This window comes from Cinclus cinclus, chromosome 1, assembly GCF_963662255.1.
Source record: "Cinclus cinclus chromosome 1, bCinCin1.1, whole genome shotgun sequence".
NCBI lineage: Eukaryota > Metazoa > Chordata > Aves > Passeriformes > Cinclidae > Cinclus > Cinclus cinclus.
Window position 1 is genome coordinate 24,503,518 of NC_085046.1, and position 12,931 is coordinate 24,516,448.

The 12,931-nt window shown below is 38.9% G+C and overlaps 1 protein-coding gene across 1 annotated transcript in view; it reads right to left on the reverse strand.

Moving 5' to 3' along the window:
* Nucleotides 1-12,931, reverse strand: part of SLC25A13 (solute carrier family 25 member 13) — a 102,561-nt gene that overhangs the window by 45,554 nt on the left and 44,076 nt on the right. Inside the window, exon 5 of the mRNA XM_062495123.1 lies at nucleotides 3,027-3,166. Coding sequence (XP_062351107.1) covers nucleotides 3,027-3,166 — 140 coding nt within the window. The remainder of the gene's footprint in view (nucleotides 1-3,026; nucleotides 3,167-12,931) is intronic.

A 12,931-nucleotide genomic window follows, 5' to 3' on the forward strand; every position in this document is an offset into this window, starting at 1 on the left:
CCGATGGATCTGCAAGTCATCAGATACAACACAGTCTTTGCCACTGGAGTAGATCCCAAGGTTCAATTATAAGAGAGTACTACTTCAGCAACTAATATTCTGGGCATAAATAAATTCCCAGATAATGCAGAAACGGTTTTACCAGGCCCACATACAAGCATAGGTTAAAATTCATTGTGTGGAATAGATTTTACATGCTGAGAAAGGGGCTGATGTTGCTCTTCATAAGGCAGACTTGCCACTTAAGTGATGACAGAACATGACCATATCCAAACACATAAATGGATATGTATGTATACACAGATAGATGAGCTAATTTTAAGCTAGCAAAGAAGCAGGGTAAAACAACACACCTTGAGCTCTAGGCTGATGCAAATAGATTGTTAACTGCATTAGAGCCAAGGAGTTTGGAGGCTATACTTTTAGGCATCTCTGTTATTGCAGACAGAAAAAGTGCTGGCAGGATATAAATATTCAGAATCCCATATAAACACTTCATATTTAAAGCCACAAGAGATCCATCTTGTGCATGGATAAAATATACTAATGTTATTTTCCAACTACTTTGAGTTTTGCCAGAAGTGATGATTAGTCCAAATGTGGCAACAGATAATGATCATGGAAGAAGTTTATGTGATATAATAGGACCCAATGTAAAGGAATTTGAATCTAGCTAGATTATTTCATTAAAAGTTGCAAATTGCATTGTACTTACAAAGCAGTACCTGAAGCGCCTTACAGAACCATCTGGTCCATGTTAAGTGCAATGTAAAGTGCATTCACACATCAGGAATGCAGAAAGGTAATTTGGTATCTGCTGTGGTCTCCTGCTGTCTAAGGTCCAAGGTCTAGACATCAGACCAAAAAGACTGACTCATGCACAGGCAGAATGTCAGAAGGAAAGGCTGAGTACCAAAGGTTACAGAGCTTAAAGGAAGATTTCCATGCCTGTGAACAGTAACTCTCCACTTTGTGCTGTGAAATGGCTGTGAACCATTTCTGTGCCCAAACTTCAGCATCTGTAATACAATGCTGAAAGGCAAGAATCAGCAGGGAAACTTCTGTGATTCAAGGATTTACAGTTCTAGAAAGTGGGTAAACAGATGTACCCAATTACTATGACTGACTGAGCATCCTAATAGATTGTACTGATAATAGGCAGCTTCAGCAGTCTTAGGATTATTAATTTATATGAAAATCCTTGCTGCCTGCACCAATGCTGAAAACATCTTTATTAGCAGCATTAGAACTTTTCCTGAGTACATCTCACCTCTCCGGAGAAACCCAGAATTGTCATCCTTACTATCCTGGTTTATGCTCCTCCTCCCATGTTTCTGACCTATATGGATCATCACCAAAAAGGCTGGCCAGTTCATCAGGACCACTGACATCTTCCATCACAATCAATTACCCCACAATATCACCCCATCCAAGAAAAGTCCTTTCAGATAAGAGGAATATCCCTCCACAAGATGAGAAAGCCTAATAGTTAGGACGAATCTCCAAAGTTACAAAACTCCTATCTCCATTCTTGCTTTTCCTAATTCAAGTTAAAAAAACAAAAGAACCTAAAGAAAGAACTTAACATTACAAGCCTTAACATCACAAGCTCTTTTAGGTCTGTGACTCTAACCTCTCTTAGCCTCTCTCAACAACCCTCACACACACACCCTCTTTTAACTTTTTCTTTTTTTTTTTAATAGTGAGAAAGTGTAATATTTTTATTCTGAGTTTTTCTACAGGTTTTCCTCAGATCTCTAAGCAAATAGATAGATGAGGCAAACAGAACCGAAACTTTGTTAAAACTGTGACTTTAAACCAATATCAGGATACATTTCCAAGGCTTATTCTGTAGTTGGAAGGAGATACCAGAACACATTGCCAGAGGCATTTTTTCCTAATCAAGTAGCACATTTGCTTTTTCATTCAAAAGAGGATCTGATTCCTACTTCTGTCACAAAACTGGTTTATGTCTTGGCTACTTAGGAGTTACAATAGTCAATACAAAGCCCAAGGGAATATGATTTAATCATGTGATACCTGACGTCCTCTTCATACAAAGTTAATTAGGCTCTGTTCTACAAAGTCAATTTGAAACATTTGTCTCAATAGCATTATCTTAATTATTCCTCATCAAAATGATACCACCTCCTACTGTGAACTAACATACTTGTGTAAACAAGAAAAAAAGAAACCTTGCAGTCTTGAAGCAGGTTCCCATTTTAAAACTCTCTTGTGTAAATACTAATACAGGCATTAAGTATTCAGGAGGAATACAAGTAAGAAACTCACATGTTTCACTTCTTTTCCTACTGAAGACTATTTTTAATAGTACTGCTGAAATACAGATAATTGGTTTATTATTTTATTAGCATAATATTTTACTTCCTGTAACGAAGTACCCAGAAGTATGAATAGCCAAGAATTCCTTGCAAAGAGTAGTATTTTATTCTTTACATGATACAAGCAAATTTTCCCTCCCTAAGACAAGCTTAAATCAAAAAAGATCAAAAGTAAAGTGTGTAGAAATGGCTTGTAATAAATATTACTGGGTATCATCGCTGAATTAAATGTATGTTTGGTAAACATGCTGTTTACAGACAGAAAAGTAAGTACCTCTTAATATGAATCTGGCAAGTCGAGTCCAAAATGTTCAATACTGTTATCTAGCATTCTTTGACTTGTATATTCAAAAATACATGAGATTTTCAGACATCGAAGTATATGCAATTTTTAATTTCACATCTAAGTCTACACAACCCTGCATAAAAGAATCACCTTCTGCATACAGGTGCAAAAACAAAGGAAAAGGGAAAAAAAAACCCAGCTAGCCTGAATCAGCAGTTTTACCAATAGCATATCCTATTTATCAACATATTATACAAGTCCAGCACTCTGACTGCAAAAGCCTACACTTGGTATATATTTCCACTTTGCTACCATCATGGTATTTGGCAAGTTTGCAAATACTTTGATTCTTGCATACTTCTTATTACTCTTGAGAAATCATACTGTATTAGACCCACCAGTAAAAACTGAGTGAACTCCGGGTATGTTAGGTGTCTTTTTCTATCCTTTCCAAAATGCAGCTGTACAAACTCTGAATTCCAGTTAAAAGGAATGTGCTGATGAATCGTGGTCTGGCCAAAAACTTGTTTAGCATCCTCTGGGAAGAAAAGAAAAATGTTCATTTAGTAATAAAATAAAATAACAATAGAGACAAACATCTAAACAAATAGGATATTTTGTAACAGGAAACCAATCCTGTTCATATAAATTAGTAACATATTGTACAGCAAACCTAATGTTTTTTGTTCACCCAAATCATCGCCCTCACAAATAGTTTCTGAAAAATACTTTTATTTTTAAGTTTTATCACACAGCATTTAATTAAAAGAAACTCAGATATTTCAAGTTTCAAATTCAAACAAGGAAAAATTAAAAGACAATTTATAAAACGATGACCGAAGCTAACTGATTTTCAGCATAATCTTTTCAAGCTGCTAACAATGAAAGTTTTGTGTCACTATAATTCAGGCTTTTTAATTTTTCCAAAAAGGTCTCCACATTCAAACAAATCAACTATAAAAACACCGTTATTTCAAGATCCACTCTTCTATAGTTACTTATAGAGCAGTGATAAGCAGGACACGGGATGGGGGAGACATGGAAGGCAGGAAAAAAAACTTATCACCAGCACTTTGCAGACTTTAAGCCTAAATCCCTTCTACAAGAAGGGGGGCAGCATGACAAGTATGATCACACCTAAATACGAGCTTCGTATTTCATAATCACAACTGAGCAACAGTTCACTACATACTTGGCAGACTGGTAATACACAGCAGTTTCCATGAACAAGCAACTATTTGATACACAATCAGTAGTAAGGACCACATGTTTCTGTAACTAGACATCACACACTGTATGTAATGAAAACAGCAATGAGATCTGAGCAAGTACTTGTCTCAAAAGAGAGAGCCTACTTCAATATGATAGTTTTGTCTCAGCCAAAGAAACAGGGCAAAGATATCATCTGAAGGCAAGCTCAAGGCTAGAGGTTCCCAGCTGCTATATGCCTTCCTAATTGCCATATGACTCTTTCAGCAGTTCAAGCCAAAAGCCAGCTCTTGTCTCCTGCAAGTTCCTGTGAGCATAGAGAGATGGTTCCCAGGAGTCACTCCCTACCCACAGGCTGGGCCAGGAGCTAGTCTGCTACCTTCACGCTTTGTGGAAGAAAGACCAGGAGTCCAAACCACGAGCTCCTGTCTGTCTCTGTAAGCAGCAGAGCTGTAAGCCAGTTCCCAAGCAGGGCTGGTGCCTGGGGTTGAGGAAATCAGCACACCTTAGTGCTTTGCCTGTGTTCAGAACAAGTTGGGAGCCACCCCACTGGAGCCAGCTTCTGCCTACCAGGCAGGACTGGGAGCCGCCTTCCAGCTCATTCCAGTGCCACAAGCAAAGGTGGGAGCTGACTCCTTGGGGTGATGAGGTTGTGTCTCCTGCACATGTTGAGTTCCAGCTTCTGGTTTCATGTTGAGTTTCCAGCTCCTGGAGTCCATGCCAGGCAGGCACAGCAGCTCTGTTGACTTGGGGAAATCCAGCCAGAGTGGAAACCCCTCTTTTAGGCAAGGCAGCAGGAAAAAATGAGAGTGAGGTGGCACAGCTGATAGCCAGTAAGATGTCAGGGAGAGCCAAAGTAAATGAAGAATAAAGACATAGGAAAAAAAAAAACAGTCACAAAGAGATGAAAGGGACAGGTGTCCTGCTGCATTGATCCAAAAGCCCTGCAGATGGTATTACCCACAATAATAGTTTGTTCTAAAGCAAGAAGACTTCACAGAGAGAGCAGAAATGAAACTGCAGACCTCTTCCATCTCACAACCCAGTCTGTAGTTTCAGCTTTAAAAACATAGCACCCACTGATCCCAGGGAAATCAGTAGTGAAAGAGCAAGTTGGATTTAACTTACAAACAGAAATACTAACCTCAGTTAACCTCAAATTCATAAAATTCATAACTCCAAGTCCTAATGTCCTATGAGAATTTTCTCCAAGCAAAGTCAATGCCCCCAGGACAGCCCCATTGTTCATTCATGTCTTAAGCTCCATCACAGCCAGCTTGGATCTTGTCTGCCAGCATTCTCCAGGAGTAAAATTCTGCTGTCAAGGCAGTGGGAGAGAAAGTCTATTGGTTTAGGGTTAGGTTCTATCCCTTTATTTGAAGTCTTTCATTTAGGGTGCTTCCTACTGACACAGCTCAAGGCACCTTGCCACGTCACTGGAGATCACATTTATAAAATTCCTGCTTTCTGCCAGACTTTCTTCAAAGAAGGCAACCAGCATGAAAAAGACAGCCTGTCTTGCCTGCATTCAAGAGGAAGTAAAGGTTGTCTCTTTTTGGCAATGTCCACTGCTTTCCAGAGAAATAAAGACATTCACAGAGAAATCCAATGTTCATCTGCTTCCTCTTTCCCTCTCATCCCAGCTCTAGAATTTCCCCAGAGCAAGTCACTAATACTGTGTGGACAAAATTAGGAACAAATAATCATTTACTAAAAGCTATGTTTGTCTGGACTCCAGACTTGCCTTTGTCAGAGAAAAAAGGTGCATTCTTACCTGATGCAAGGTAAGAGATAGCAGGAACTTAGCTAGTATAAAATGAGTCTCAAATTTGTTTTGATAGGGCAAGGGCCCACACAATTCTTACTTTAAATTGTTAACATATGAAAGCTGCGGAGTTTCCTTTGAATATGCCCCTGTAACTTTATTTTAATTTATTATCATACATTAGCCATGTTGAAGGAACAATGTATCTTGCTCCCCCAGCTCTGTGTCCTGTAAAACCTCCTTGGCTGGAGATCAAAATCAAAATTCCATTTCAAGAAAAATGAAACATACAATCATAGAATGCTTTGGGTTGAAAGAGACCTTAAAGATAATGTAGCTTCAGCCACCCTGCCGTGGGCAGGGACACCCTTCACTAGGCCATGTTTCTCAAAGCCTCATCCAGCCTGGCCTTGAACAATTCCAGGGATCCACAACTTCTCTAGACAGCATGTTATAATGTCTCACCACCCTCACAGTAAAGAATTTCTTCCATGTATCTAACCTAAAACCTACTCTCCTTCGATTTAAAACCATTCCCCTTTGTCCTATCTTGTAGGTTCCCTTTACGTACTGGAAAGCTGCAATTAGGTCACCCCAAAGCCTTCTCTTCTTCAGGCTGAACAATCCCAATTCTCTCCACTTTTCATCAGAGGAGAGGTGCTCCATCCCTTTAATCATGGGTTTCCTCCTCTGGATCTGCTCCAACAGGTCCATGTCCTTCCTGTGCTGGGACCCCAGAACTGGTTACAGTGTTCCAGGTGGGGTTTCACCAGAACACAGTAGAGAGGCAGAATCCTCCCCCTCACTCTGGTGGCCCTGCTGCTTTTGGTGCAGCCCAGTCACATTTGGCTTTCTGGGCTGCAAAGGCACATTACCAAGACATGTCCAAATGTCAAGAAGTGAAAAAAATGGTAACTTCAGACTAAATACAATGTTTAATTATTGGCATTGCAAAAGGCAAATGAATGCACAGCAATGGAAGTGAAAACCTCATCAAGCCAATTCGCAATATAATAAGGTCTCTATCCAGACCATTTGCATTCCCTTGTCTGTTTTAGAGATTAAAGGCCACAAGCATGTCTTGGAAGCTCATGTAACTACAAGTATAATTCTAAACAGGTCAAACTTAAAGATGTGCATTTAATTTTTCCTATGACCTGGAAAATACAGACTACCACATTAGTGTAGGTACAGTAAGAGAATCCACACAACTTGATCTTTTCACAATCATACTGTATATTGATGTCAACATGGCTTGGCAACTATCACCAAGATGCTTTTCTGACAGAATGCAAGTTGGATTATACAGTGCAGGCAGCTGACTGGAAGATTGCCTACTATGCTTCTACTGATTCTTTGAAGCCATGAGACATGGTATCCGCTTGCCACTGCCTTTTTACACACACCCCATGCTTCCTTTTAGTAACATTTTATGGTGCATAAACTCCTATGCCCAGATGAAGAGCCTTCTTCTCATTACCCATCCACCTACCACATCACTGACTCAAGTCTCATCTGTAGGCAGACTGCCCAATACAGAAATTAAAAACCACTCGTACTACACGAAAAATCAGAAGTGTTAACCATAAAAAGGTATCCAATTATGTACTGGAACTCACCCCAAGTTATTGTACAGTTCTTAAGAGTGTGATCTCCTAACCACCTAAGTCCAGTATTAAAATAAAAGATGGACAATGAAAAAAATGCAGTTTTACATTAAACTTGCAAGAGGAAGTTCCATAGATATCCACAAGTCCGTTAACACAGCAAAACATGTAGAACCTGGGGTGTGCTTCGGCAGCCAGGAGTTACAATGTCTGTTTAGACTTCTTTTTAAAGGAACCTGTTTCAGAGCTACAGAATAATTTGTAATGGAAAGGACAATTCACTATTTCATAAAGTCCAGCCACAAGTCAAAGAAAGTCCAACCAGAAGAGATTGCTCAGTGCCATGGCCAGATGAGGTTCAAATAACCCCCTCCCCCCTAAGAATTTCTGACTCAGGATGTCAGGGTAAGGGAACATCGAAATCCCAGAGGGTCACTGTCAGTGGCACAGGGTCTAGTTGGAGGCCTCTCACTAGTGGTGTTCCCCAAGGTGCAACACTAGCCCCAGTATTGTTCAATCAGGAAGTTCCACCTGACCATGAGGAAGAACTTCTTTACTGTGGGGGTGTCTGAGCACTGAAGCAGATTGTCCAGAGAGGATGCGGAGTCTCCCTCACAGGAGATACTCAAAAACCATCTGGACAAAATCCTGTGCTGTGTGCTCTGGGATGACCCTGCTTGAGCAGGGACATTGAAACAGATGACCCACTGTGGTCCCTTCCAACCTGAACCAATCTGTAATTCTGCAAATACCTCCAACAACAGATTCCACAGCTTCTCTGGGCAATTGTGCTTTGATCCTAAACAAGTACGTAATCAAAATATCCGATAAATGGAAGCTTTAAAATCCAGTTCAGAACACTGTTTAGTTGCTTTAGTTTTAAAAAAGAAAAAGGCTAATGCTTCAGTGTCAAGAGCCATGGTGCTGTTACACAAAATCAATCTAAAGCTAGCAAAAGATATAACCATTTGTGTGTTTGCATTGTTTGAACCAGAACTGTAAGAAAGCAAAACAAACAGGCTGAAGATTTCAAACACTCATTTTCAGAAATCCATGATGTCACTTTTATAAATTTAAAAAAAAAATTCAACTTTGAAAGTCAATTTTAAATAAATTGAAAGGTTCTAAAACAAATAATTGTTTGTCCCTCCACGGTCTCTAACTAAAAAACAGCTCCCTTGCCATTCATTTCTGATCACTGCATGAAAGAATTGTTTAATTTTCCCTCCAGGTGATCTGCCTGCTGATTTATAGTGGGGGTTTTGGTCCTTTAAGTCCCTGGGAACCTTCTTCTCTGCATTGTACTGACGTGCACATTTAAATGCTTATTGCACAAACAAGCATGCTGCATTCACATTTTCATTCCTGTGATTCCATTCCACTTTCATTCCTATGACATTCCATTTCCTGAGATTAAGAAGTAAAAAAGAAATAAAGCATACTTTGGAATAACTACAAACACTCTTGACACAAGAACCACCAATATTCTCCAAGTGAAATTTGGACTTATAAATTTTAGATTTTAAAAGGAAAACTCTGAAAGTCATTATTCCATTGTAATCTTAGGAAAGTCACTTAACAGAAGAAGCTACTAAAATCTTTACTGGGTTTAGTCCCTAAGTATCTGACATATTAAATCTGAAATTCTTCTAAACTACTTATTTTGCAAGTATATTTTTCAAATGTATTTTTCAAATATATTTTTCACACACTGACATCATTAAGCCAGTAAACAGTCTCAACAGAATCTCAAAAATTTCATGGTCATCTGCAAAAATCCACTGATCTCACAAAATAGTCACAACATTTTTGCAGAAAAGCTGTCATCCTCAGCTCTTTTTTACAAAACCCATACATTTTATACATCTTACTCCTTTACACAAATTATTTGAACACAGTATAGAAAATATGTACCAAAGCCCTGGGCCTTGAGAAGAAGTTATATTACCCTGATAATATTTGTAATAGCAATTTCTGTAAAGAACATGAACCAACTACCTCCTGCAAAGAAGGAAATAATGTTCTTCTGATGAGAGTCATTTCAGTACTTTCAGCTTGGAAACCCCAGCACCTTACCAACCATCTGATCTCAAGTTCAGAGGAGATGAGGACAGAATGATTTCCACAGGCTTCAGTTCTCACTGACCACTTGAAACAATTCCACATTTTCCATAAGCTTCATGATCCTGAGTACACCACCAGGTTCTGCAGTTTCTTCCCCATGACAACTTCTTCCTCATGCACAAAGATGAGGGATATGGGCCCAGGCACAACACTGAAGGAAGAAGAGCTGGAAGAAGCCTCATCTCAGGTCTTAATCTCTCTTGATGAGCTTTGCTGTAGGGATGCCTACACATCAGAGACCCCAACCCCAATTTAACTTCCCAGCCTTCTCTTGGACCTGCCTCATCCCTATGGACATGTCTGGCTGATACTGGTCACTGTCACCAGACCTGCTTTTCTGTCTGTGCTCAGGTAGCATGGGACTGCACCCTTTGTCAGTGAGAGCTGTGCCCAGGAACCAGCCTCCTGCCACCCTCATTCACATCAGGGTTGTCAGTCTGGTCGAGCAGCCAGCTCCTGCTGCTCCTGGACACAGGAGCAAAGTCACAGAATAGTAGGATATCCTGAGCTGGATGGGACTCACAATGATCACTGAAGTCCATCTCCTGGCCCTGCACACATCAACCCCAAGAATCATGAACCATGAGCCCGAGAACATTGTTCAAATGCTTCTTGGACTCTGTCAGGGTTGGTGCTGTGACCACTTCCCTTGGGAGCCTGATCCAGTGTCCAAACACACTCTGGTGTAACCTTTTCCTATTATCTAACCTAAATCTCTCCTTACACAGTTTCATGCCATTCCCTCAGGTCCTATGGTTCTCCAGATCAGGCACTGCGAGCCCCTTAGCCCATCATCCATGCTGAAGACAACAGAAAAGAAAGTGTTAAACATCTCTTCCTTGTCTATGTCTCTGTGAGGTGACCATTCTCATCATGAAATGAGACAGTTATTTCTGGACTGTGTTTTGCTATTAGCATATTTTTTAATTTTTTTTTTCTGTCCCCCACATTTTGGCCAGCTTCAACTCCAGTTGAAATTGTGCCACATGAATTTTCTCTGTAGCTTGGACTGGACATACACCCTCTTTTTTTGCTCCTTTTGCTTGTTGCTCTACTTAGCTCCTAAGCAGATCCTTGCTCTGCCAAGCCAGCCTTCTGCCGGGCTTGCTTTACTTATGACATTTTGGAAGAACAATAACTTGTGTAAAAAGCATATGTGTACACAGACAGGTGCATACATATATATATATATATATATATATATATATATATGTGTGTGTGTGTGTGTGTATGTACGTCAGAGATAAACAAGTAGTAATTCTATTTATTATCTTGTTTTACTGGAATTGTTGGGATTTATCCAAGAATTGGGTTGTCTTATTTTTGTTTGGTGGTTTGTTTCTTTTTTTTTTTTTTGGTGTTGGTTTCTTTTTTGTTTTTGTTTGGTTTTGTTTGTTTGTTTTCTTGTTTTTTTTTTTATTTACTGTTGTCAACTTCAAATTCATAGCTAGTTAGAATTTATTTCCATCTTTGATAAGGATGACTTTTATTCTGGAAAATGTACATCAACATCACATCTGTTCAGATAAGATATGGAATATGGATATATGGATAGCTAGTCCACGTACCCAAGGCTGGGATTTTCCATTTATCTCCATTTATGTAGAAGAGGAACAATACTCTGAAAGTACAAGCATTACAATCACCTTCTTCATCTCCCTGCTGCTTTGTTAAGGAAATGGTTGAAATAGTTCTATGGTGGCCTTGCAGTAAATTGAGAAACACGTTGAAATAGTTTCATTACTAAGGACAGCAAAGGAAAGGTACTCACCCCTCCAACTTCCCTCAATAAAGCATTAAGAGCTTTCAAGAGGAAGGGCTGTCACACCCACCTTTTCTACAGGTTAGAAGCCCTGAAATAATAAACTAATGTTGTATTTTCACTTCCTCTTAATTCCTCACAAAATATGTACAAACCTTTTTTGCAATTGTGAATTAAAAAAAAAAGGAAATTAAATTAGGTTACTTCTTTAAAATATTACAAAGTAAGTAGTAGAACACTCAAAGTGAAGCTGGCAGAGTAGAAATGGAGCACATAATTTGAAGATAATGGGAGTGTATTACACAACTCAGAATGGGGGGGGAGTGGGGAGGTGGTTTGAAAAAAGTAGCTCAGGTCAGTGCAACTTATCTGTGCTCTATCATGTGGTAGCACTACCATTCCAGAAGAGATTAATTCCAAAGAGTGCAAAACCCTGCCTTAGTGGACCTGATCAATTTAGAGTCAGACCAGTTTCACCTGCACCTGAAAAATGTGGCTGCACATATCTACTTGTATACAAACACTTGGAAACCCCCAGTTTCTTCTTTTGATAACTTTGTGTGTAAGTGGTAGTTTATTTTTTCATAGAGCTAGTTCCTCCAAATCCAGAGAAAATTCCCAAAGACAAAATTTAACTCAAAAAAAAAATGCAATTTCAACCAAATTAATTATGTTGAGCTAGTCCAGCTGTGGACTAATACTGAAATTTGCTGCTTAACATAAGCTAGTGTTGCTTGTGTTTAACCAAAGCTGAATATCAACTAATTTAACGCCCCTTGAGGACAAATGAAATCATCATTTGGACTCATTTCTGTTATCACTATCATGGAGATGTAAAAACACAGGACTTTCAGAATCCAGACAGAATCAACACTTTTTTTTTTTTTTTTTTACACTGGCAGGGGCTAATTTCACTGTAGTTGTCCAGCAATAAAAAACTTACTTCAGAATTCACATCTTTGTTTCCTACAGCAATTTAATATATCAACCAAAGTGATAAAAGCAAACTCAAAGAAGTAACCCTGAACTTCACACTTTACTTTCCAGCATAGACTTGAGAGCTCTATTTTGCTTTAGATGATATACAAAAATAAAAAAATCACTTTCTTGCAAAGCATTAACATACATTTTCCCTCACTTATATACTTCAATTTCAAATACACCACAAAATGTACTCCCACAACAGTACTGTATTAGTATAAAACTATTTTAGTTCAATTAAAATGTCTATCTACCCTCAAACCTATCTTAACTGTAATTTTCACTTTGAGCACTTCCAACATATTCTCGGTTTTGTTTTCTTTTATCAGCTTCTCAAATCAGGTCCTGAATTCCAAATGTTAGGAAAAAATAGTCATTAACTGCTAGGTAACAGCAGATTTTCCAATTTAGAAAACTAAATTACACACACAAAAATATGTGTATTTTGCTATCTGAAATTTCATATTAAAACCTGTAATAACAAAACACTTTTCTGGCTCTTAGAACCTGTGGAAGTTTCTACTTTCTAATGTGCAATTCCAGGCCAGTTTGAAAATGGGACGGGGAAAAAACCTTAAGAAAAAGCAAGCTTAAAGTGCTTGTTTTATATACTGCTCCTGACAAAGTCTAAAATATATTCTGGTGTGGAAGCTTTTGGTGCCTCCTCAGGTGCTTCCTACTAATCATGTTGGGCTTTTTTTCCAACAGATGCCTGACCCTCAGCTTACCAAAGAGTTACTCTGTTAACCAAAGAGTGACCTCATACAGTTGAAACTGACTCTCAAATTGGTGTGTTCTCACCTTTCCCACACCTATTTTTTTCTTTTTAAGTAGCATGAAGTAGCAGCAGAAAGA